Source organism: Ammodytes marinus (assembly GCF_949987685.1).
Source record: "Ammodytes marinus genome assembly, contig: scaffold_38, whole genome shotgun sequence".
Taxonomy (NCBI): Eukaryota; Metazoa; Chordata; class Actinopteri; order Uranoscopiformes; family Ammodytidae; genus Ammodytes; species Ammodytes marinus.
In genome coordinates this window covers 34,353-60,000 of record NW_027648080.1, presented here as the reverse complement: position 1 = coordinate 60,000, position 25,648 = coordinate 34,353, and the positions used below count along the sequence as shown (strand labels likewise).

At 39.7% G+C, this 25,648-nt stretch overlaps 2 protein-coding genes across 2 annotated transcripts in view; one reads left to right on the top strand and one right to left on the bottom strand.

Annotated features, from left to right (window-relative positions):
- LOC307271083 (uncharacterized protein) overlaps nucleotides 1-12,927 on the top strand; it is a 17,970-nt gene extending 5,043 nt beyond the window's left edge. Inside the window, exons 5-8 of the mRNA XM_080054956.1 lie at nucleotides 107-151; nucleotides 258-420; nucleotides 10,926-11,068; nucleotides 12,235-12,927. Of these exons, the coding sequence (XP_079911082.1) occupies nucleotides 107-151; nucleotides 258-420; nucleotides 10,926-11,068; nucleotides 12,235-12,353 (470 nt within the window). The 3' untranslated portion in view covers nucleotides 12,354-12,927. The remainder of the gene's footprint in view (nucleotides 1-106; nucleotides 152-257; nucleotides 421-10,925; nucleotides 11,069-12,234) is intronic.
- Nucleotides 12,928-16,179: 3,252 nt separating this feature from the next.
- LOC307271082 (uncharacterized protein) lies at nucleotides 16,180-25,640 on the bottom strand. The gene is made up of 8 exons (XM_080054955.1): nucleotides 25,510-25,640; nucleotides 24,917-24,946; nucleotides 24,206-24,302; nucleotides 23,831-23,967; nucleotides 20,985-21,029; nucleotides 20,707-20,878; nucleotides 18,518-18,672; nucleotides 16,180-17,266 (listed from the first exon to the last, which is right to left on the bottom strand). The coding sequence occupies exons 1-8, from the start codon at nucleotides 25,556-25,558 to the stop codon at nucleotides 17,148-17,150; spliced, it is 804 nt and encodes a 267-aa protein (XP_079911081.1). The 5' UTR covers nucleotides 25,559-25,640; the 3' UTR covers nucleotides 16,180-17,147.
- Nucleotides 25,641-25,648: the final 8 nt, after the last annotated feature.

Sequence of the window (25,648 nt, the reverse complement as noted above, 5' to 3'; positions counted from 1 at the left end):
CCATGGTGTTCTGGTTGTAATGCTGGTCAGGTTGAAATGTGGAATACTGTGTTTTGATCAAATAATGTCCAGAGTTCTAACAGTCTGTTTTGTCTGTTGTTCTTAGTGACTGCTCACTGCCACCGCGAGAGTGCCGCCTCCAAATACTCTGGTGAGTAACACTCGATCAAAGCAGAAGTTTATCTGGATGCACTGTGGCTGAGAACGGACATATCTTCTCCTGGAGGACTGACAGAATTATGATTCTTGTGCTTCAGATCCCGATGCTGAGATCATTCAATCGTCAGTCCCCCAGTTTAGACGTATTATCGAGTGTAATGTTGACGGTGCGGACAATATCTTTGATGTTGCCAAATATACGGACTACGGATGCTTCTGTGGAATGGGAGGCTCTGGCACACCTGTGGATGAACTGGACAGGTGAGTATTTACTCATTTAGCTTTATACTCAAAACTGTAACGGTGCTCAGAGGAACTTTCAGTTTGTCAGTTTTAGTGTTTTTACCACGCCAGCTGTTGTTCCTGGGTGAGCGTTCCCCTGACAAAGGCATTAAAGGTTCAGTAAGCGGAATGGTTCTTTTAGCTAACTTCCTGTCAGTGACTGCAGTTAGCAGTCCCCTCCCTCGTCACCACATTAATGCACTGCGGTCTTCAAGCAGCGAGTTATCTAGCATAAATCTCAGATCCATTAACGTGATAAAACATGATAAAAACCATCAAAACAGACATTGGGAAGGATTTTTATCTGCTCCGCCATTGTAGGCGCATACACATTCACCCATCTGTCGCTCTGCATGTGCACCGGCAGTGAGACGGGTGCCGGTTTGTAGCGTTCTCTCTTCTGATTGGTTATCACTAGTGGGATCCCCGAAAAGTTTATTTGCCGATTACATGCAGAGCGGGTGACTGAGAGATCGGGTTTATGAAAAGCGCACACTATATAAGTGATCACTGTATGAATAAAGAGCGATTTAACAAGAATATTAACATAAATAAATCGCTTACTTCATCTTTAAGAAAAAACTATATAAAGATAGCTTGTTACGATCTCGACTTCCAAAGTCTGATCTGTAATGAAAAGCTAGTATCTAAGTTTATTAGTTATGTCCTATTAAACCTGCATTAACTAACCTGTAACCCAATGCTTTAACTACAACCCTTATTACCATCAAAGAGCTTCCCTACTCTCACGGCTTCCGCTGAGCGTCTCACCCGGGCTCCAGGAGGTGAGCGCGCGGGATCTTAACTACTAGACTGCCTTGGGATTCTCTTAGATAAATAAAAGTGTCCTACTTAAACCCACTGTGTTCAGCGTTTCAATTCTTCTAAACGTATTCGTCTATTTCAGGAATCTCGTTTAGGTGTGAAATGTAACACTTTCTATTTGCTCCTGATGATCACTCCCCTATTTTAGGCAAAGGATATCTTTCACAAGTTATTTACCGTAATTTTTATGTACCCGATGTTTATTAATTCCACCTCCTATAAAATAGAACAGATATACTATTTTCAGCATTCAACTACACGCGTTAAACCTGGGAAGCCATTAAAAACAATTGTCTTTCTTTGATAAAAAAGGTATTTGTTATGAGGTTGTGTTTGTTTTAAATCAGTAATGTGCCGTAGTGTGGAGTCAATGTACTTACCTCCCCGGGGGGGAAACGATCTCTTTGTAGAAAAAACCTATACCTAAAGTCCTTCTGTTCCAGCTATAAACTAATTCAAACTGAGGCTTTACAACATTTAAGGGATTTTATTTACAAAATACAAGAGAGTATAGAAATATTACATAAAATGGACAAGAAAGGAAAAGAAAGGAGGTTATATGCCTATAAACTCATCAAAATGGAGTATTTGCTCATTATCCCCTAGTAGATGTTAACTTGGTATTTTTCACAATTTGTCAAAGCACAAGACCAGAGTTATGCATGCACTCCGATTTTAAACTTGCGCTCTAGCCCTATCTAACATCCCACTGAATCTGTAAAAATGATAAGGACTTAAGGAAGATTGTTAACGACACCAGTCAGTAAATGGGAGATCTTGTCTCAACCCAATCTCCATTAATTCCAATCACCATTCTATCAGACCCCTGTTCTAATAATCCCCATCTAAAGTTTTAGAGATTTTTACCAAGTCATCTGTGTTTCAAGAGTTTTAAAGAAGTGTTTTAAAAGACTCTGCCTCTAAGTTCTTCGAAGTCAAAATTCTTTCAGAGTATTTTGGACTCACAAAGTTTTTCTAAGTTTTTCTTCTGCCTCCATGGTTAAAGGGACAGATAGAGTGTGCTGGAACAGAGCGTGACTAACTATAGAGTATATAGTAGTACCTGCAAAAAGCGGCCCAAAAAGGCCTTGTCCTGCTCAGAACGAGCTGTTATATAGTAATCTGAGGACCAATGAGACTTGGAAGAGAGGGAGGAGTGAAAAAGGCACAGCTGCACGGGGGGACCAGGTAGCCCCCTTCCTATGGCCATATAATCCTCTCCCCTTCCTCTACTCCTTCCTATGATCCCAGAACACCTGCACGGGTGAACCCCGGTAACCTCCTTCCTATGGCCATATAAGGTCCTTCCCCTTCCTCTGGTCAGCTTTTACCCTGATGAGCAGTCACACTCTATTCTGTTTCATTAAAATTATCCTACTTTTACCTATGACAAAAAGATATACAAATGTCACAAGATATGCACAAGTAATAAGTTGCATCAAGATCACCTCACTCAACACCCTCTCATGTCACTTATTACTTGTAAATAATCAACCATCATCCAGATATCAAATACCCTCATCATAAAAAAATAAAACAAAAAAAACATTAAAAAAAATTCATAATCTTTTTTTTTTTTTTTTTCTCAAACAGATCTATAGAAAATAACAATAAATCACAGGCACCCAGAAAAAGGAACCACAAAAAAGAAAAGCATAAACGTAATAATATAGTAATTATAACATTCATAATGGTAAAATCCAATTCAGTGAGCAAAAACACAACACCAGATCAAAAAGTTAAAATAAGTAAGTGACGGATTACCAAAAACCTATTAAAAAAAAAAAAAAAAATAAAGATAAAACTAGCAACCTCAAAGGGTATAGGCCTACACAATACTAAAAGACTCCCCTCTTTTACATAGGCTAATACAACCATGACACAACCGTACAGATGAAGAAACATTTAGCAAAACACATTAGAGTACACCTGTAAGAAAACCATGACATCCTGACACCATTCAGAGTAAAGAGTTCATCAGACAGTACAATCAAAAGTTCTTAAGTTTGCAATGTCCAAAAAATGTAAAAACACAAAGTCCCACGACGATCTTAACTTTAAAAAGAGTATCCACAGGCCTTTCGAGCCCCTTCTTCAATCACAGAGTATGTAGATTAGTCAGTATTTGAGTGTCTGCTCAATATGCAAGATGGCAGCCCTTGTCACCAGGCTTACACACTTTGATATCTTCTCCAAGCTTAGCATAAAGGGCCCAACAGTCCCCAGAACTTCTGATCTTAGAATAGTACACCTGCCCCTGGCCCACATCATAGAAGACTTGTTGCGCCCAGTTTGAGAGCGCAGGAAGACAGGCAGATGCAGAAAGGCCCACTGCATGACAAGAATGACGCCACAGCAGGATAGAGTTGATGGCCCCCACCGACTGTTAGGAGTGCCATGGAACACAGCACTCAGCAAGCGAACGAGTCTTCTCCCTCCAGGAGACATGGTGTAGTTCACCCAGATGGAACAGGAGATGGTCAGGTTTGGAGGTGTCACAGCCTGAGACGTAGCTATCAGGTCACGCCTATGTGTCAGAGGTCTAGTAGGCCCAAAAGTCTCCCAACTTCTTCTGCAGACTAAGAGTCTATGGTTGTGATATAATAGACTACTCAATGTAAGAGGAAAATGCAATTCACCAACTAAGGCTGCTGATAAAGTTGTATTTAGGGCTTTTAGAAAGGATCCTATTGATTCGTATTGGAATATAGAGAGCCTAATGCTTAGTGAAGAGGCACTACAGCCATCTGTCATAAGGAGAGTGAGAATGTCTCACCATTGAAAACTAAAAGGAAAGTAGCAAATCAAACTTAAGTAATCCATCAAAAAATAATGATAAAAATAAAGATAGAAACTGGTGTTATGCTCGTATGCTATATTCATAGGGTACTCACATAATATCAAGTAGTAAAACTAAAATCTTCTATAATAGAGAACAATAGAAATGAGCAAATCACTCACAATTTCAGTAGTAAATAAAATGAAGATGAAAATAAAAGTAACAATGAAACTAATATTACCGGTATAATCCTTTTATCATTTATGTATTCATCCATTTTAAAAATAAAAAATAAATAGAATAAAAACACCTAGTCAAAAGACACTCAGACAAGCCCTCAGATTTGATTTCAAAAGAGTTGAGAGATGCAAAAGATTGCAGGTTTCTGAATGTCTATTCCAGACATGCACTGAAAATAAAAACTAAAAGCTAACACGTTATAATCATGTCTTAGCCACTAAGGTAAAACAAAAATAATAACTTATTCTCCCAAAGGCACACATCTTCAATTAAGTCACCCCAAGTGAATAGGGATTTTTCCCTGTCTTTTAAACCAAAGAATCCAGATGTTGGATGAAGCCAGAGTTTAGAACTTTAATTTATGTTTACCACATATTAGTCTTTAAAGATTTTACACCACAGATCTCGGACACAATTTCCTTGTATTTAATAAATCAAAAAATACTATGTAAAAGCCTACGTTTTAGAAATGCACCGTTGGCATGTTTTCAGGAGGAAAATGTCTCATAAATCAAACTAACAATATATAAACAAATGCTTGGGTAAAAACCTCTTAAAATAGGACAATGAATTTAAACTGGGAGGTTTAGTAGATGCCAGTGGTTTAGAAGCCGAGACACTTTATTCAGACTCGGAGTATTGGAAAACTTGATCAGCGAAAACTGTCGTCAAAAAAAAATAAAAAATAAAAATAAAAACGTGAATTCTACTGGTAATCACCGATTTTATCTACAATAATTTAGTGAATTAGGACCATACCCCTCAACACCGCTGCTTAACATATAAACTATGCTATGGCATAACAAACATTTTCATCCACACGCTAATTAAAACGTGATACATTCATTACGAGCCACTGTGGCTGTAGCCGCAGCACTCTCCCCTCTTTCTCCCCCTCTCATGCTCTATTAGACTGTGTCTCTCCGCCGTGATCGATCGGAATCATTTACATGTCTTTAACACTTCTCCCCTTCAAAAGGCAATCATCTAATGTCCGTATCCACATAAATCAGTCTTTATTTTGTGTTAGTTTGGAATATTTTCGGTGTTTTTTACCATTTTATTTTGTGATTTTCAAACTACCCGCGGCAACCAGAGCAGGTCCCGTGATGCCTTCTGGCGAATCAAATCATATGCGCACCAGCCAAACAGGTTGCGCTCACTGCACCAAATCACTCCTCACACTTTCACTATTTGTTACTAATCAAAAGCAAATGTCCATATTTTGATTCGATAAGATTATACTTGAGATACAGAGCTTTCTAACAGTACCATGGTTATTAAGAGTCAGACAGCGGTCGCGCTGCTGTATGTTACGTTAAAATGCTCACTTTTGGCAAACCCTTGTAGCAAAACTCAGACGCAAGGGAAAAAAAATAAAAATAAAATATATAGTAAAATAAACATTTAAAACGCTTATTTTTGGTCCCTTCTTTCACATTAATATGAAAGAATACATGCCGTGGAAGCCAGAATAGACACAAATCTCAAAATTGACCCGTGCTAAACAATAACCCCCTACGTTTTTTCCTGTCGTATCTTGAATTAAACAAAAGAGAAAGATTGGACTGGCAAAAATAAAGATTAACGGGTGCTCCAGCCAACCTCACAATGGGCCGTCGGACCGGAGATCCTAAACCCCCCATATGTTTTCTAAACTCCAACCAAAGCCGCGAAAACAAGGTTACCAGTCCAATCTTTTCTAAATAAAACATAAAATTAAAGATTTAGCCATATTATTTGGAATTTCATTTTTCACGCTCAGCTGGAAAAACAAAAAAAAATAGCTGAGAGAAAAAACCTTCTACGATAGAGAATACTGTGATTATATAAAAAGATAAAAACGAAAAGAAGGAACGATCTTCTAGACTATAAGAAAGTAAAGGCAAAATATAAAAAAAAAATAAAGTTTTAAACTCAAAGAGCACAAGCCCCAGCTGTGTCTTCAGAGATCATCTCAGAGTGTGTGGAAGGAAGGATCGACGCCGTAAACTAGGACCATTACTTTTATGGCTACTATATGGTCTCCTGTTTCTCTAAGGTGTGAATTCCCAGGCACGGTCTGTGGGAAAACTGCACAAGTTCTCTACCCACGCTTACTTCTGCTCCTCACACTCTGAGATCAAAACAAATGTACAAATGTATTAAACATCTAAATAAGATAAAAATAAAAATCTCTCCCCGGGGCAGACAATATTCCACACGGCATTGTGTAATGTATATTGAGCTAAAAAGGGTTCAACACTGAATCAAGGAAGAATGAGATAAGGTGTCTCCACTTTATTTAATTTCTCAAAGGAGTATTCTCAGTCGTATCTTTAACTCATCAACCAAACACAGTGTTGACTCTTTTAACTCTTGTGTTGTATGTGCATTTCGGAATGAGAACAAAGTTCTCTTTTAAAATGAACGACATCTTATATGTGTCCAGTAAGTTCTACAAAATGTGTGCACCAAGGAGTAACTCATCGAGGCCATTTCAATGGTTACTTTGGTGTGCATTTTCTTACTCTGATGTAAAATCAAAGTTATATAGCCATATTTAGGCCTTTCTATTCCTATTTCTCGGTTACCAATTGACTATCCTGTCTGACTGCTTTAACAATAATTTTTAGAACATCTATTTCTCTCATTAAAAACCCAAACCATAAAACCTTAAACCTATATTAAATAGATTACTTCACCTTTGTAGACTAAATGACAAGGATTGTTTGAGAATATTTTGCGAGTAGTTCTACTGCGCTAATTTCAAACTGTTTCTATACTGACTCGCTGTTAAAGCTTCAGAGCCGTCTCTTCTCTTTGCTCTGAAACACCATTTTCCTTTCTCTACGAATGTTTAATGAAAATAAATGCCTGAAAGACTCCCACTAACGTTCATGAGGTTTTTAGTGTGAGCGCAGCAAGTAGTAGTGTAAATGGAAAGCTTTGTCTATTTTTACCATTTTTAAATCCACTAAAACAGAAGACATGCTGCTATAGCCTATCTGCGCTTCATGTGAAAAACTATATTCCTGTTTATATCTGCTTCAAAATAAAAGCCTACTTACGTTTGCTATTAATCATGCTTTTTAATGTGAAGGCGCAAAGGAAATGCCCCGTTTGCTCAAGCGCTAACTTTATTGTGGATCGCACTATCTAAAGTGAGAGCCGTGGCTGTCCCGTTTACAAAATGTAAAAGTTTGTTTAAATGTTAAAAACCCATCGATCACACATTTATCACCATCGAAATCAGCGGATGGACTCAATAACTTACTCGTATAAGACTATTTTACCCCATATTTGTCGAAAGTTGATTTTGAGCCCTCTGAGCAGCGGTGCGCTCCTAATGTCTCATCAAAAGCTACTTGTCATATGCGCAAATGGACTTGTATCTATCTTTGCACCTAATACGTTTTAAAGGCAAAAGGCGATCAAAACTCTCTCACTGTGGTCCTATTCTAGAATTGCATTTTTCTGACAATTTAGAAAACCCTTGTGAAATAGCTGTTAACTCTTCTCCCCCTCTTTGTGACTTTCTGGGTGCTGCACTCACAGCCTGGTTTCACGCCAAGACGTGAAAAAGACGCGCCGGTAGACTGCATGTAAGGCGATACACACAGAGGAGAAGGAGAAAAGGAAGAATTACCCTCTCTTCCACTTTAGCTTGTTCATTAATGCTACAGTTGAATGAAATTATATTGTGAAAGTCCCTATTAGACGATAACTTATTGTATCATAATGGTTTCCAAAGGCTGTAGGTCCTCTTAGTTTAACATGTAAAACTATGTCTACCATTACAATAGTTAGAAACTTTAAAATCTACTATTCTTTCGTGTAAGAAAAAAGTATTTTTAAAGCTCAGTAATAGCACAAGATTTAACTTAAGAAATCTATGCCTATTCTTAAAGAGGTTTCTCTCTCCTCTTGTGGAAGCCGTATAGGCTCTCTCTCTCTGTTTGCCTCTTCAGACTATACAGAGTTAAACCGCATCCATCCTTAATTGTTAAGTAAGCTACAATCTAGCCACTAAAACAATTAAAAATGAACACGTATATAAATTAAAAGCTTAACAGCCCTTAATGTAAATATGGTAGTTTCAAGCCGTTTGTCCTTTCGTGGTCCCTATTTCTTTCACGGCAGCTGATCAGGATACCTAGAAAATCACCACTGTCTGAGATCACCAAAATGGATACAATCAGTTAAAAGGGGAACTGTAATATATTTATCGCTACAAATATATCCCATTGCCTGACTTCGATCATTACAATCTAATGACCACAAGTACCAGTACCACCTAAACTTAGTACGCAGAACACAATTGTCTCATCCACTAAATCACTATCCTGTCCGCTCCTGAGTATCGTTTACTCACAGTGTGGTTTTCCACTCACCCCGTTCTCTATACCTAACAGACCATACTTCCCATTTTTCTCAGACAAACTAAAGCCCGGCCGAGTTTTTAAAGAAAGAATGTATTTTGCCTCCTGTTATAAGGTATGTTTACTAAGAATGAGCAAAGCAGACTACGAGAACCTCTGTCCAAAAAGCCGGTTCGTGGGTTTCAATTTGTTTTATTAAAATTAAAAACCCCTTTTTAAACATCGACCCTCCCAGTCTGGCAGACCGCAATTGCTTCCTCGGCTTGTTTTCGCCGGTTGATAAAGAATCTTTCCCTCACGGGAGTCGGTTCTTGTATTTTAAGCCCGCTTCCCAAAGTTATTCCTATTACCGATAAAACAGTTATTTATCCAGTCATACAAAACTAACAATGTTCCAGCGAGCCCCACGGACCGGGCGCCATGTTACGATCTCGACTTCCAAAGTCTGATCTGTAATGAAAAGCTAGTATCTAAGTTTATTAGTTATGTCCTATTAAACCTGCATTAACTAACCTGTAACCCAATGCTTTAACTACAACCCTTATTACCATCAAAGAGCTTCCCTACTCTCACGGCTTCCGCTGAGCGTCTCACCCGGGCTCCAGGAGGTGAGCGCGCGGGATCTTAACTACTAGACTGCCTTGGGATTCTCTTAGATAAATAAAAGTGTCCTACTTAAACCCACTGTGTTCAGCGTTTCAATTCTTCTAAACGTATTCGTCTATTTCAGGAATCTCGTTTAGGTGTGAAATGTAACACTTTCTATTTGCTCCTGATGATCACTCCCCTATTTTAGGCAAAGGATATCTTTCACAAGTTATTTACCGTAATTTTTATGTACCCGATGTTTATTAATTCCACCTCCTATAAAATAGAACAGATATACTATTTTCAGCATTCAACTACACGCGTTAAACCTGGGAAGCCATTAAAAACAATTGTCTTTCTTTGATAAAAAAGGTATTTGTTATGAGGTTGTGTTTGTTTTAAATCAGTAATGTGCCGTAGTGTGGAGTCAATGTACTTACCTCCCCGGGGGGGAAACGATCTCTTTGTAGAAAAAACCTATACCTAAAGTCCTTCTGTTCCAGCTATAAACTAATTCAAACTGAGGCTTTACAACATTTAAGGGATTTTATTTACAAAATACAAGAGAGTATAGAAATATTACATAAAATGGACAAGAAAGGAAAAGAAAGGAGGTTATATGCCTATAAACTCATCAAAATGGAGTATTTGCTCATTATCCCCTAGTAGATGTTAACTTGGTATTTTTCACAATTTGTCAAAGCACAAGACCAGAGTTATGCATGCACTCCGATTTTAAACTTGCGCTCTAGCCCTATCTAACATCCCACTGAATCTGTAAAAATGATAAGGACTTAAGGAAGATTGTTAACGACACCAGTCAGTAAATGGGAGATCTTGTCTCAACCCAATCTCCATTAATTCCAATCACCATTCTATCAGACCCCTGTTCTAATAATCCCCATCTAAAGTTTTAGAGATTTTTACCAAGTCATCTGTGTTTCAAGAGTTTTAAAGAAGTGTTTTAAAAGACTCTGCCTCTAAGTTCTTCGAAGTCAAAATTCTTTCAGAGTATTTTGGACTCACAAAGTTTTTCTAAGTTTTTCTTCTGCCTCCATGGTTAAAGGGACAGATAGAGTGTGCTGGAACAGAGCGTGACTAACTATAGAGTATATAGTAGTACCTGCAAAAAGCGGCCCAAAAAGGCCTTGTCCTGCTCAGAACGAGCTGTTATATAGTAATCTGAGGACCAATGAGACTTGGAAGAGAGGGAGGAGTGAAAAAGGCACAGCTGCACGGGGGGACCAGGTAGCCCCCTTCCTATGGCCATATAATCCTCTCCCCTTCCTCTACTCCTTCCTATGATCCCAGAACACCTGCACGGGTGAACCCCGGTAACCTCCTTCCTATGGCCATATAAGGTCCTTCCCCTTCCTCTGGTCAGCTTTTACCCTGATGAGCAGTCACACTCTATTCTGTTTCATTAAAATTATCCTACTTTTACCTATGACAAAAAGATATACAAATGTCACAAGATATGCACAAGTAATAAGTTGCATCAAGATCACCTCACTCAACAGCTAAGATAGCATTATTTGCACTGATGGTCTCGTTTGCTGTTACATGTAATTTATGATAATCAGAGGAAAAATGAGACTGTTTAAGAAATATTAAAAAGTTCCTCGTAGCACCTTTAACAAATGGTCCAGTCCGTTTTAAAATGTGTCTTGTTTGTTTGTCTTCACCCGTAGGTGCTGTCAAGTACATGATGACTGTTACGGGAAGGTTCAGGTGGACCCTAACTGCTCTGCCTGGTATGGGAAAAAGGCGGTTCCTTACATTAAGCGCTATGACTACGACTGTGACAAGAAAAGCGGAAAGGCCGTCTGTCTCGGTGAGTACATCCAAATAAATGGCATTTCTTGGTCACTTGATCTTATACTCTCTTTCATTTGCTCATAAAAGCTGTGCAGTATTTCAGCCTGGAAATCCAGACCTGCCGCTGGCTAATTTAACTTTGCTCAGCCTGTTGGTCTGGACACGATCCACTGAAGCTCATAAACTGTCAGAAAATTCGGAGCTAATATGGGCGGGGCAGAGCCCTATTGATGGGGCTCTGGGGCGGACGTAACCGGATGAAGAAAGTGCCGTGCATGCGCCGTTGAAGCCATATAATAATATCTTTATTTATATAGCACCTTTAAAAACAGTGGTTAACAAAGTGCTTTACATACAATACATAGCAAAATAATCAAATAAATACATACCAATCAAAAAACACATATACAATTAGATGGATACACATACTCATATATACACAGTAAACCAAATAAGATCAATAGGTGCCAGGGTAACAAGACATTGGGGAAGAGAACAAAAAGAATAGAAAGAATAAAGAGACTAAAAAGAGACGGCATCACGTAAAAGCAAGTCTATAAAAATGTGTTTTAAGAAGTGATTTAAAAGAGGTTACTGATTCAGCCAGCCTTATCTCCGCGAGCAGGTCGTTCCAAAGCCGAGGCGCCCTGGTGGAGAAGGCCCGATCACCTCTAGTCTTGAGCCTCGACCTTGGAACAGTAAGAAGGGCCTCGCCCGCGGAGCAAAGGCTGCGAGCAGGCTCGTACGGGGTCAGCATGTCTGTGACGAGCCTTAAAAGTGATCAATAAAATCTTGAAATCGATTCTAAAACAGACAGGGAGCCAGTGCAAAGCAGCTAAAACAGGAGTGATGTGATGCCGTCTGTTAAAACCAGTGAGAAGCCTAGCCATGATAGTAAACAGCAGAGATGGATGCCTATACGTTGGTTGAGTTTAAACAGCTTTGGGTCAACACTTAACAATATTGGTGTTCACTCAAATCTTCCATTAGTAAGAAAGATGAATTTTCTGTTTTGCCCCTTTGCTCCTTTTCCATCACTTTAGTTTTAACATTGCTGACTTGAACGACAAGTCAAAAATATATTTTTTTGGAAATAGGCCTAAATTATGTTGAGAAAAACAGTTTCTCAGTTTCTTTAATTTTACAGCTTGTTGACAGTTCTCTCGTCTTTCTCTTCCTCAGAGTCAAACGACAAATGTCAGATGGTCCTCTGTGAGTGTGACCGGGTCGCCGCGGAGTGTTTCGCCAAAGCACCTTACAACGACGAGAACTGGAACATTGACCAGTCCCGCTGTAAATAAGGACAGTTGAATCAAATTGTAATCACACATCTCTAGGGCTGTAACGATACGCCAACTCACGATTTCGATTTGTATCGCGATTTTTGACCCACGATTCGATACTTACAACAATTATTTTTTATTTGAAAAACATTTTATTTAAATATTTAGATAACATTTATAATAACATTTAACTTAATGTCACATTTAATAACAAATAACCTGAACAGATTTGAACACAAAGAACAATATAAGCCAAATTAATAAATAAATAACGATAAAGATATAACATTTCTCTCTTCTCTGTAAGTTAGAAAACAAATAAACACTTAACAGCTTCCTTCACCAAACCTGATTGGTTGATTTAAGACAAGAGTTAAAATAATTAAAAATTAAAAATAAATTATCGCGATTTTGGTTTTGATGCGCGTATCATTACAGCCCTACACAGATCAGAGTTCCACCATGTCTGTATGTGAATACACTGTGTTTATGATGAGCTGTAACTATCCATCACTCCTTCCATGGACCAAATGATTCCTGTTGGGTTTGACACTGTGAAGTTATCCTGATAATAAACACTATTACAACTGCATATCTCATGTTCTCCTCATATCTGCATTTTGGTTATATATTTTATTTTCATGCCTAAAGAAGTATAACATCACTTAAGGAAAAAGTCCAGATAGGTAAGACAATGTGGTATCATAACCAATCTCAAATATGAGACAAACAAGCGCTTATTTTCTGACAACTTGAATTTTTTCACCAACCTGATTTTTTAAAATATTCTGACACATTGCTTCAAATAGTTCAGAATGCTGCAGCTAGGATCTTATCTAAAACCAGAACATTTGACAACATTACAACAATTTTGTCCCCCATTCCTTGACTATCTATCCATGTCAGATCAGACTTTAAGGTGCTCTAACCACTACACCACCACCAAAGTAGCTTAAAGCTGGGGTATATGATTTCTGATTGGTCAAAGTTAACATGAGCTGTACACTTTGACCAATCAGAGCGAGGCTCCGATTCTCTGTTCTTATTGGCTGTTGAGACTGTCCATTCACTTTGGCACGACGTTGTTGGTGTAGAGCGTGTCAGGGAGGGACCAAAGAGAACAAGTGGAGCGGTTGAGGTATTTGAATTTCGAATCTCTATCCCAACTGCCATTTTCTCCCCAAATCCTCCACCCCAGCTTTAAATTAAATACAGTATATTGGAGTATCAGAAATGTCAGGTATAAAAATTAACTCAAAGGTGGGGTATACGCAAGCCCCAACCACAGTGAATTCTACCAGCAACATATGCATAAGTGACAACATATGCAGTTCACCAAGTGGCAACTAGGGGCAGGTTTCAAAACAGAGCAATTTCTCATTGAATCCCATGTTAAATATGCTGTTCTCAAAGCATTATTAAACCTATTTAAGACCTAGTACAAAAAAACATTCTAGTCTGTATGTTTGGGTAATAACTCCATGACAACACTGGAGGGGTGAATTTTGTTGTACCAGGCTAGTTTTTATTCTATTGGAGGTTAAAATGTTTGAATAATTATGAAAAATTGCTTGTTTATATTAATATTTACTGCTGCAATTTGTGTCGCTCAGAGTGAGTGATCCAACCATTTAGAGGTCAAAGTCTGTGTCTGATGAGGGGGGGGGTAGGATGCCCAAGAGCGCTCTGCCTTGAGATATATTGCTACAGGGGCTCCATTCACTACTCACCACTGCAACCTCTACAACCTGGTAGACTGGACTTCCCTTCACACCAGACGGCTCCATCACTGGTTTCTGCTCATCTATAAAACCATTCTCGGCATAACACCTCTCTACCTCTCTTCTCTTCTACACCTCTCCCACCCTGCCCGCAATCTAAGGTCCAGTGCATTCATCAACCTCTCCATCCCCAAAGTCCGCACTGTCTTTGGACGCAGTGCCTTCCGGTTCGCTGCAGCCTTTGACTGGAACACCCTTCAAAGCACCCTTAAACTTTCTGTTTTCACCTCTCTCTCTGTCTTCAAACAAAATCTGCAACAAATCATAGTTGACTCCTGCACCTGCTAGTAGCCCTTCTTGTCATACCCTATTGATTAACTGTTTATTTTATTGTATTGTATCATATTGAATTTTTTAAAGTGTATTTTATATATTTAAAAAAAAATGTAATATATATATAACCTTGTTCTCACTTTTAGCACTCCCCTCCCTCTTCCCCTTCCGGCTGCATTTGAAAATAAGAATTTTGTTCTTAATTTGCTTGCCTGGGTAAATAAAGGTTAAATAAATAAAAGTAAATATCCATTCACAGAGCCTAGGCTGTGTATGAACACCAGACTTTCTTTCAGCACGGACACACTACTGACAGATAGCAAATGGTGAGTAGATATTCAATGATTTTGACAAAAGTGTTCTGGATAACAATGACTGAGTAACTTTATGTATCAAAAGTACAAAGAAACAAAACGCCAAGAAATATTTATTTTTTCTTCAATTTACCGTATTTTCTCAAATAAAGGCACAGCAAGAAATCAACTCATTGTCACTGTCATATAATGAGCATGAAATAAAACAGTGAAATGTAGAAAATCTGCACAAATTAAAGGTGTAGTCAGTGATGCAGGAGAAAATGTTTGTTCAAGATCACTTTGACAAAATCAGTGAATACCTCCACATGATCTGCTACATGTCTGTTCTGTGTGCGCTGAAAAAAAATCTGGTGTTAATACCCAGCCTAGGCTCTGTAAACTGGTATGTAAACAAATGGTATGTAAACAAAGGGGCCCAAAAAGTGATTTTGACAACAAGCATTTTCCAGAATTGCTGAGTCCATGTTTGAGGGTTAGAGTCCACCAGAGCTCACAAGACATGAATTCATACTAACCGTATTGTCTCAAATAAACGCACAGGAATAATTATATTATAGATATATAGATATATAGATGTTCAGTGTTTGAAGCCCAGATGACAGACAATTAAATTGATAAAAATACAAAAGGATGTAGAGAATTATTTTTTAATGCTTAATGTTTAATGGACTATAACCTTCCCCTACTTCTTTTTATTTATTTATTTATCTCCCTTAGTTGTTTAATTGTAAAATCAAAACACATATACCTGTTTGTGTCCAGCAGAGGGCAACACAGACCAGCCAATGAAACACATGAAGAGGAGAGAGGACCAACTGTAGTTCAAATCTGAGTTCCTTGTCCTTTACATTAGTATTTCCAGAAAAGAAGAAAGTTATACAAACAAATTCGGGTTAAAATACATTCATGTTATTTTTATATACATATTAATTCTCAATGTACGTCAAATTGGCCTTAGGAGGCTATTGAGGAGTTTTTTGTGTTTGTCATTGCCGAAGAGCTGAGTCCTGACAAATTGGGGGCTCGTCCACTTCAGGTTTTGGTGAGTGTGTGATTTTGATCTGACTTGGGAGTATAGTGCTTGATTCAAAGTGTCTTAGTGTTTTATTGTTTACTGAGTTAATAGCCAGAGAATCTGCCCAGTTGGTTGTTGCCAAGTGTAAGAAAAATAGGGGTGTCACAATTCTCCAAATATTTTTTTATTTTATTTTTTATTTTAAGGTTTGATTCCATTCTCCATTTTATCACAGATGGTTGTGCCAGTTTAGGCCAGTCTAGGATCATTGGTTGTGTGCCATGATAACTAATAGTGTTTTAATTCTTATTTCTAAAGATGGTCAACATTGTTTCATGAGTGATATAACCAGGGCCGCTGCTAAGCTTTTGGAGACCCTCAGTATAATTGGTCATAAATGGTCAATACCAAAATAATATGCTAAAAATAGTATAGCAGTATGAGGAGAACATGAGAAATGCAGTTGTAATAGTGTTTATTATCAGATCAAATCAGTTTTATTTCTACAGCCCAATATCACAAACAGACATTTGCCTCAGCGGGATTTACATTACATACAGCATGACACCCTGCCCTTAGACCCTTATCTCGGCTGAGAAAAAACTCCCAGTAAAAAACCCTTTACCGGGATTAAAAAATGATCAGGATAACTTCACAGTGTCAAACCCAACAGGAGTCATTTGGTCCATGGAAGGAGTGATGGATAGTTACAGCTCATCATAAACACAGTGTATTCACATGCAGACATGGTGGACCTGATCTGTGTAGGGCTGTAATGATACGCATATTGAAACCAAAATCACGATAATTATAATTTTTCTTTTAATATTTTTTAATTTTTTAACTCTTGTCTTAAATCAACCAATCAGGTTTGGTGAAGGAAGGTGTTAAGTGTTTATTTGTTTTCTAACTTACAGAGAAGAGATAAATGTTATGTCTTTATCGTTATTTATTTATTAATTTTGCTTATATTGTTCTTCGTGTTCAAATCTGTTCAGGTTATTTTTTATTAAATGTAACATAAAAGCTATAGGGTGGGTAACTTTTTCACTGTAATATTTGCCTCTGTGTGCCGTCCCCAAAAATTGCCACCGCTAATGTTCACTATGACCAATCAGAGCGAGGCTCCCGATTCTCTGTTCTTATTAGCTGTTGGGACTGTCCATTCACTTTGGCACGACTTTGTTGGTGTAGAGCGTGTCAGGGAGGGACCATAGGGGAGGGACCAAAGAGAACAAGTGGAGCGGTTGAGGTATTTGTATTCGAATCTCTATCCCAACAGCAATTTTTTCCCAAATCATATACCCCATTTTTAAGTTAAATTTAATTATAAATGTTACTTCAATATAATGTTTTTCAAATTTAATAAATCATATGTATCGTTACAGCGCTAGAGATGTGTGATTACAATTTGATTCAACTGTCCTTATTTGCAGCGGGACTGGTCAATCATGAAGTTCTCTTCGTTGTAAGGTGTTATGTTGAAACACTCCGCGGCGACCCGGTCACACTCACAGAGGACCATCTGACACGCGTCGTTTGTCTCTGAGGAAGAGAAAGATGAGAGAACTGTCAACAAGCTGTAAAATGAAACAAACTGAGAACAGCATAAATTTGACGCAAACTGTTTTTCTCAACATAATTTAGGCCTATTTCCAAAAAAATATATTTTTGACTTGTTGTTCAAGTCAGCAATGTTAAAACTAAAGTGATGGAAAAGGAGCAAAGGGGCAAAACAGAAAATTCATCTTTCTTACTAATGGAAGATTTGAGTGAACACCAATATTGTTAAGTGTTGACCCAAACAGGGCAGGCGGTAGCCAGGGGCAAGGGTGGGCACAACCCAACCAAATGTGGGCTGTGCCCACCCAATCAAAATTGAAGATTTTATTTTATTTATTTATTTTTAGGTGGAAGTCCAGACCCACTATCGGACAGACCTGTTCGTTCGCTGTCCAAGAAAATGTCAAATAAAATTCAGACAATTAATTAATACTAAAGAATGTACCATTACCATGCATTGCTTCTAATTGTATTATTGGGTGGGCAGGACAGCCTGCCTCCAAGTTACCCACCCACTTATAGTGGTCACTGGTCAGCAGAGCTGGCCCGAGGCATAAGCGAAATAAGCGGTTGCTTAGGGTCCCGACTGCCAGGGCCCCCCCCCCCCCCCCCCAGTTTGTGTGTTTGATATCAACATCATATTATGTAAATGTAAATCATCATACAAAAAAAGGAATACAATGTTTTGGTAGATAGTTAATAGCTTGATAATGAATCAGTTCATCTGGGAGGTAATGCGAGGTTAACTGATCACGTCACGTTCACGTCCATGCAGTGTGTATTGAGTTTATATAAAAACAGTTGGAAAATGGGGCTGCCCTCAGTTGCCCATGCACTGTGTTTAGTCTACAGCCTATTTCAGTCTTGTCTGTGGGAAAAAAAGATAACTGGACAACAGAGTTCTTCTGCTTCGTTCCTCTCACTGCATTTAAATGCATTCATTATATTACAGAAAAATATGTCCCGTAAAAGATTCATGCATTTCACTTTAAAAAGGTAAAAAAAATCTCCCGGGGGATACCCCCGGACTCCCCTAGGGATGAGACCTCGGCTGGCTACTATTTTCACTCAGCTGGACATCAGAGGCAATAGTGGAAAGCTGCTGGTAGCAGTGCTATCATGGTAACCCCCCACTGGATTTCCAGGCTGAAATACTGCACAGCTTTTATGAGCAAATGAAAGAGAGTATAAGATCATGTGACCAAGAAATGCCATTTATTTGGATGTACTCACCGAGACAGACGGCCTTTCCGGTTTTCTTGTCACAGGTGTATTTATAGCGCTTAGCGTAAGGAACGTTGTCCTGCCCTAACACGCTCCAAAACCAGCTTTTGCAGTTAGGGTCCACCTGAACCTTCCCGTAACAGTCATCATGTACTTGACAGCACCTACGGGTGAAGACAAACAAACAAGACACATTTTAAAACGGACTGGACCATTTATTAAAAGTGCTACGAGGAACTTTGTAATATTTCCTCTGATGATCATAAATTACATGTAAAGGTGCGGCCACACTACACGCGTTACACGTGTAACGCAGCTAAAATGTTGCTTGATCATTTTGTGTCAAAAATGGTTCTATGTGCGTAACGTGCCTAGTCTCCCTCCCGATCATTTATTTCCCCTAATCAACCATCGCTGCGATCAGACCCGACCAGACACAACAGCGATCATGTCCGCATTAAATAACAACAACACGGCAAACAACTGTGCTAAAAGACAAATAAACAGCAACTGAACAGCACAAATAGCCTAGCATTAAAACAGCATTGCATATTCACGCCGCTCGGAAATTCATACAAACAGCAAGGCAGCTACATAACAAACACAGCAGCATCGGTGCACGGCGGCACAAAATAAAGGCAAGTAGCCAACATTACCCTACCTGGCTGTGACAGGGGACCGTGGCTGTACTTGTCGTGAAAGTTCCCCGGACATAGCCGTCATGTTTGGGTTCATAATATGAGGCGCAAGCCGCCCGCACACAACCGGGTGAGTTAACTAATGCTATCCAGCGCTAACTTGGTTTATCGGCTAAAGCACAGCCGCACATATTCACTGAAATAACCAGGAAGTCCATTCTTCTGGTTTACTCTCCCCACGTCTTCTATTCCTGAGCTGCTGTCATACAGCACCGGCTCGGCTGCCTGCAATACATTTTCCTCCTCGGTGTCTCTCAGCCTCTGTGTACAGTACACTGTTCTCCCACCGTGCCAATGTATGTGACGTCGGCACAAGCACAACGCTGATTGGCCAACGCGGCTAAGTATCATGCGTAGGAGCGTAAAAAGTTACATTTTTTGAACTCCGCGCGTAGGCGCGTTAGGTGCGTATATACGCGGCTCATATGCGGCTAACGCGCCTAAAGTGTTGCTTTAGCGTATCTACGCGCGTAAACCAATGGTTCCCGATTTTATACGCGTCTGTATGCGTGTAACGCGTGTAGTGTGGCCGCACCTTAACAGCAAACGAGACCATCAGTACAATGAATGCTATTTTTATATAGTTTTTCTTAAAGATGAAGTAAGCGATTTATTGATGTTAATATACTTGTTAAATCGCTCTTTATTCATACAGTGATCACATACATAGTGTGCACGTTTCATAAAGCCGATCTCTCAGTCACCCGCTCTGCATGTAATCGGCAAATAAACTTTTCGGGGATCCCACTAGTGATAACCAATCAGAAGAGAGAATGCTACAAACCGGCACCCGTCTCACTGCCGGTGCAGAGTGACAGATGGGGGACTGTTCATGCGCCTACAATGGCGGAGCAGGTAAAAATCCTTCCCAATGTCGGTTTTGATGGTTTTTATCAGCAGGCGGCAGTGGCGAAGTGGGTAGGGAGCTCGCCTCTGGTGTGCAGGGTCGGAGGTTCGATCCCCCGTCTCCCCGCCACATGTCGAAGTGTCCCTGGGCAAGACACTGAACCCCAAATTGCTCCCGATAGTTAGCTTAGTTAGCTTAGCACCGTAGTGCTAAAGCCTACCCTGCGTGGTAACTGCTGCTATCGGTGTATGAATGTGTGTGTGACTGGGTGAATGTGTACAAAAAAACAATGTGTAAAGCGCTCTGAGTCTGTGAATAACGGAGATATAGCGCTATACAAGTCCATTTACCATATATCATGTTTTATCACATTTATGGATCTGAGATTTATGCTAGATAACTCGCTGCTTGAAGACCGCAGTGCATTAATGTGGTGACGTAGGGACGAGGGAGGGGACTGCTAACTGCAGTCACTGACAGGAAGTTAGCTAAACTGACCATTCCGCTTACTGAACCTTTAATGCCTTTGTCATGGGTATACGCTCACCCAGGAACAACAGCTGGCGTGGTAAAAACACTAAAACTGACAAACTGAAAGTTCCTCTGAGCACCGTTACAGTTTTGAGTATGAAGCTAAATGAGTAAATGCTCACCTGTCCAGTTCATCCACAGGTGTGCCCTTGCCTCCCGCTCCACAGAAGCATCCGTAGTTCGTATATTTGGCAACATCAACGATAGTGTCCACACCGGCAACATCACACTCGATAATATGTAAAAACTGGTCGAGTGATTGCGTTTCACTCGAAATGATCACAGCATCGGGATCTGAAGCACAAGAATCATAATTCTGTCAGTCCTCTAGGAGAAGATATGTCTGTTCTCAGCCACAGAGCATCCAGATAAACTTCTGCTTTGATCAAGTGTTACTCACCAGAGTATTTGGAGGCGGCACTCTCGCGGTGGCAGTGAGCAGTCACTAAGAACAACAGACAAAACAGACTGTTAGAACTCTGGACATTATTTGATCAAAACACAAAGTATTCCACATTTCAACCTGACCAGCATTACAACCAGAACACCATGGTTTCAGCCACACAGGGGCGTTTCCAGGACATTGTGGCTGGGGGGGCCAAGGTGGGACACAGACCTAGAGTGGGGGGGGGGGGGGGGGGGGTCCCTCGTAAACCTGAATGAATGGCATGTGATGTGCTTTATAACCAAAAGTTATTCATAATCCAAAATCCAAAATCATGCTAGTGTCTATTGTAATGTTTGTCTTCAAGACTGGCTACAAACAACCCAGAAGACCGAGGGTTTATGACCCTGCCCTTAAGGTGGGGCGGGGTTTAGGTTTAGGGGTTTAGGTTTTGGGTTTTTTCGTTCAAACCAGCTGCTTTTATATTTATTCCCCCGTGTTGTGAGCGTATTACGCCGGTAAATGCACAGAGACGGCTTGGTGCAAGCTGACAGTGGGCGAATAGCGCTGGCCTCGGCTACAGACACAGAAAAAGTCACAAGTGGCCAATGTATTTGAACCTCAAGACCTTCATACCCTGGCACAACGGTAATACCGTATACCGAGGTATAATTTGAGGAAGGTTAAAAGGTATCAAAAATTGGATACCGCCCAACCCTACTAAATATCTAAAAAATAACCTTTATTTATAAAATTCTGCCATTACTAAGAACATTTTACTTTTATAATTGGGGAGAACGGGGAAATGTGAGACATCGGGTAATGTGAGACACCCCCTGTATCTAGGCAATGGAACACATTTTTGGTCATGTGAGATATATGTTTTCAAGCCTCTCTCATTTCCCCTTGGCCATGAAAGAGAGGACCTCATGGTGATTTTGTAAGCACTTTTTTTTCACAAAAATTTCTATTTTTGCATGTAAAAGTAAATTTTCTTGCTGTCAACTTAATCGAGTGTTGTGCCAAAGCAAATTGATTCAGGTAGAAAGACTTCTATCATACATGTTGATGAACTACCAACATATGAAACCATGTGATGATGATAACTGAAGATTAGCCTGAATTGCTGAGAGAGGTAGTTTTTTCTCAAATTGTGGCAGTGGGGTAAAAAGACAAATGCTGACAAATGCTGTAAGGTAAAGTGAGGCAGTGTCTGTGCCCTCTTTTAATGAATCCATTATATTTGAGTTAGCAAGGAGACTAGTTTGAATAAGACAAAAGACAATGTGGGCTGGAGGTGGGGGTTGATGGTTGAAGGGGTGTCAGCAAGGGCATAGTTTGGCAGGTATGTATCTGGGGGACAGGAGAGTGACCTTTAACATCAATAGACTCTAAGTAATATGTCTTCATTCAATGAATGATCCCAATAAAACAAATGCAAAAAAAATATTACTCAAAGACTCAAAATATGGAAAATGACAGCTGGGTCTAGTCCTGTGTTCTGAGTCCCAGGCTGTTCTAGCTGGTTCTGATTGTTCTTTGCTCTGACCCCCAGACACTAGCTGGCTCTAAGGGTCCTGTGTTCTGACCCCCAGACTGTGTTTTAATCTAACTGGTTTTATCTGTCATTTGAATGTTAATTATTGAATGTGAATTATATGTTTATTATTTGATCAGAGTTACTTTCAAGTGTTTAGAATTTTTTTTTGCTTGATTGACCAAACCCCATGATTCTGTTACTAGTCCGACATTAGTTTTGGAATATTTGGTTTTCAAGCTAGCTTTCAGGATTCTTACTGTTACAACATGTGTTGTTATGGAAGTTAGTGGATCAGTTTACCCCCTTGATTTATCTAGTCTGTCTCAGTTTGCTGGGGTAAAGTGAGACACAAGACAACTTTTTTAAAAACAATCATATTTTCACTGCCCTTTGTCTTGAATACATTCCTCTAATGCCCATTTCTAGGAAACATCCTGAATTAATGGGAAATGTGTAAATTTGACTGATAAATCATTTTAGCTCGCTTAGATAATGTAAAAAGTGTCTCACATTACCCCGTTCTCCCCTATAATTGAAACAACCTAATCAAAAAAAAAATCAAAAATAATCTCAAAAATCTGGTTCAAAACCTTTGATGACCAGAGATCAGTTCTAGTGGCCACAGTCATACCGTCACTGTAGTAGTTGGAAATTGCTAATTGGTCCTATATCAGTGGATTAGCTGCCATCAATGATTTATCAGTGTTTTGTGTTGATGACTGTTGCAAACTGTCAAAAAAAAAGGAATATAGAAAACAAGAAAATAAAAAAAACTACCTTGGAACTACCTATCAGAATTTTTTTTTTTTTTTTTAAATCAGATCTGGGCAGACTACAAAGGGAAATATCAACCTCACCTGAGCCTAAGGCAGAGTATTTAATTACTGTTTCAGTGTGGGAGCAGAACAGGTCCCAACAGATACTTGGATAACTTCCAGTGCGTGTGTGCATGTGTGTGCATGTGTCTGTCTGTCTGTGTGTGTGTGTGTGTGTGTGTGTGTGTGTGTGTGTGTGCGTGTGCGTGTGCATGTGCATGTGTGTGCATGTGTCTGTCTTTCTGTGTGTGTGTGCATGTGCATGTGTCTGTGCGTGTCTGTGCGTGTGTGTCTGTCTGTCTGTCTGTGTGTGCATGCTTTAATGAGTGTGTGTGTGTGTGTGCGCCTGTCTGTCTGTGTGTGTGTGTGTGTGTGTGTGTGTGTGTGTGTGTTTATGTGTGCGCCTGTCTGTCTGTCTGTGTCTGTGTGTGTGTGTGTGTGTGTGTGTGTGTGTGTGTGTGTGTGTGTGTGTGTCTGTGTGTCTGTGTGTCTGTGTGTGTGTGTACCATCAGACATGTCTTGCAGCACCAGACTCTCCAGCTCTCCCCAGTCTGTGTTGAGTTTCTTCATCAGTTTGAAGGCGTTGATCGGGGGATAAAGGTCCTGAGAACCCTCGGAGAGGATGTTCAGTGTGTTTACCCATCTGTCACACACACACACACACACACACACACACACACACACACACACACACACACACACACACACACAAAAGGTTAGATTCTCTGCCTGAGCCCAAGACTGGCCCTCAGGCCCGGGCGGGGTTCAATTTTTTTTAATGTTATAAGGTGTGCAACCCCCCCCCCCCCCGCCCCCCCTCTCAGTCCTCTTCCAAAAATAATCTTTAAAAGAAACAAAATCAATGTTGCAGTCTCTCTTACTTTCTGATCTGTCCCACTTTTGTCTCCTCTGCGGTGATGTAATCCCTCAGGAACCTGACCAGGTCTTTCCTTGTGTGCAGCCGCTCAGTCGTCTGACCTGAGGACACACACACACACACACACACACACACACACACACACACACACACACACACACACACACGCATTTTATTTTATTTAAATACCGCATCTCCAGCTTCTTTTTATTTTTTCTATTTTTAGAATGTGCTGCGGGCCAATTAAAAACGGTTTGCGGGCCGCTGTTGGCCCGCGGGCCGTAGATTGGACAACCCTGCTCCAGTAGCTGCCTTAACTATATTGAAACGGCCCCGCCCGTGTGCATGCTACCGGGCCCGAGGGCTCAGGGGGGCCCTAACCTGCGGGCCGTAGTTTGGACACCGCTGCTCTAAATACACAAACAGACCTACTGGAGGCGGCTAGTACAGGGACTGCCCCAAGCTCAAACATCAGGACAGAATTGATAAATACAATAAACATAAATAAACTTATAATAACAAGTGTGGTGTTAAAGGAGGAAAAAAAGTATTTAAATACACATCTGTGGTTTGCGGTCCCTCCCAAACAAACACACACACACACACACACACACACACACACACACACACCCTAAGCATTGTCCTCTGTCTGGTGTTATGTCTCTTCTCACACAAAAAAAGTAAGAAAAAATAATTAATAAAAAGTTGTACTCACCAGAAGCTGGGTCTTGAGCCACGGAGAAGTCTAAATCAGAACAAGCACAATCAGTATTCCAGGAGAATATATGCCGAAGCTAAATTCAAAGTCCCTTCATTGTCAATTACAAAATATGTTCCAGACATACAGAGTCATCGAAATAAAGTTCGTCTCCGACCCACGGTGTAATAAGAATAAGAGGATAACATTTATACAATTAAATATTTACAATAAAATTAATTGTAAATAGTGCAACAGGAAAGGCAAAACAAAACGGTATATATAAGAATAAAATAAAACAAGTAAATAAATTATAACGATCAATATGTGGAAGATTATCTACAATATGTGCAATATATACAGCTCCGGAAAAAATTAAGAGACAACTCCAAATATTCAGTGTATTAGTCTAGAGGCATATCTTTGAGTAAAATTAACATTTTGATTTTATAATACAAACTACTGACAACATTTATACAAAATTCACAATAAAAATATTGTCATTAAGAGCATTTTCAATAAGTAATGTAGAGAAAAAGATTTAAGAAAAATCGAGACTGGTCTCTTAATTTTTTCCCGTGGCTGTAAAGATGAACTCCAGAGGTACTCACCAAGAGAGAGGGCTGCGGCCATAAGCATCAGCACATTGAGGGTCTTCATCCTGTCAGTCAGACGCTCAGCCACAGAGTTGCTCTCACTCTAACAGCAGACTGTCTTTATACATCACATATGGATCTCTGGCCCGCCCCA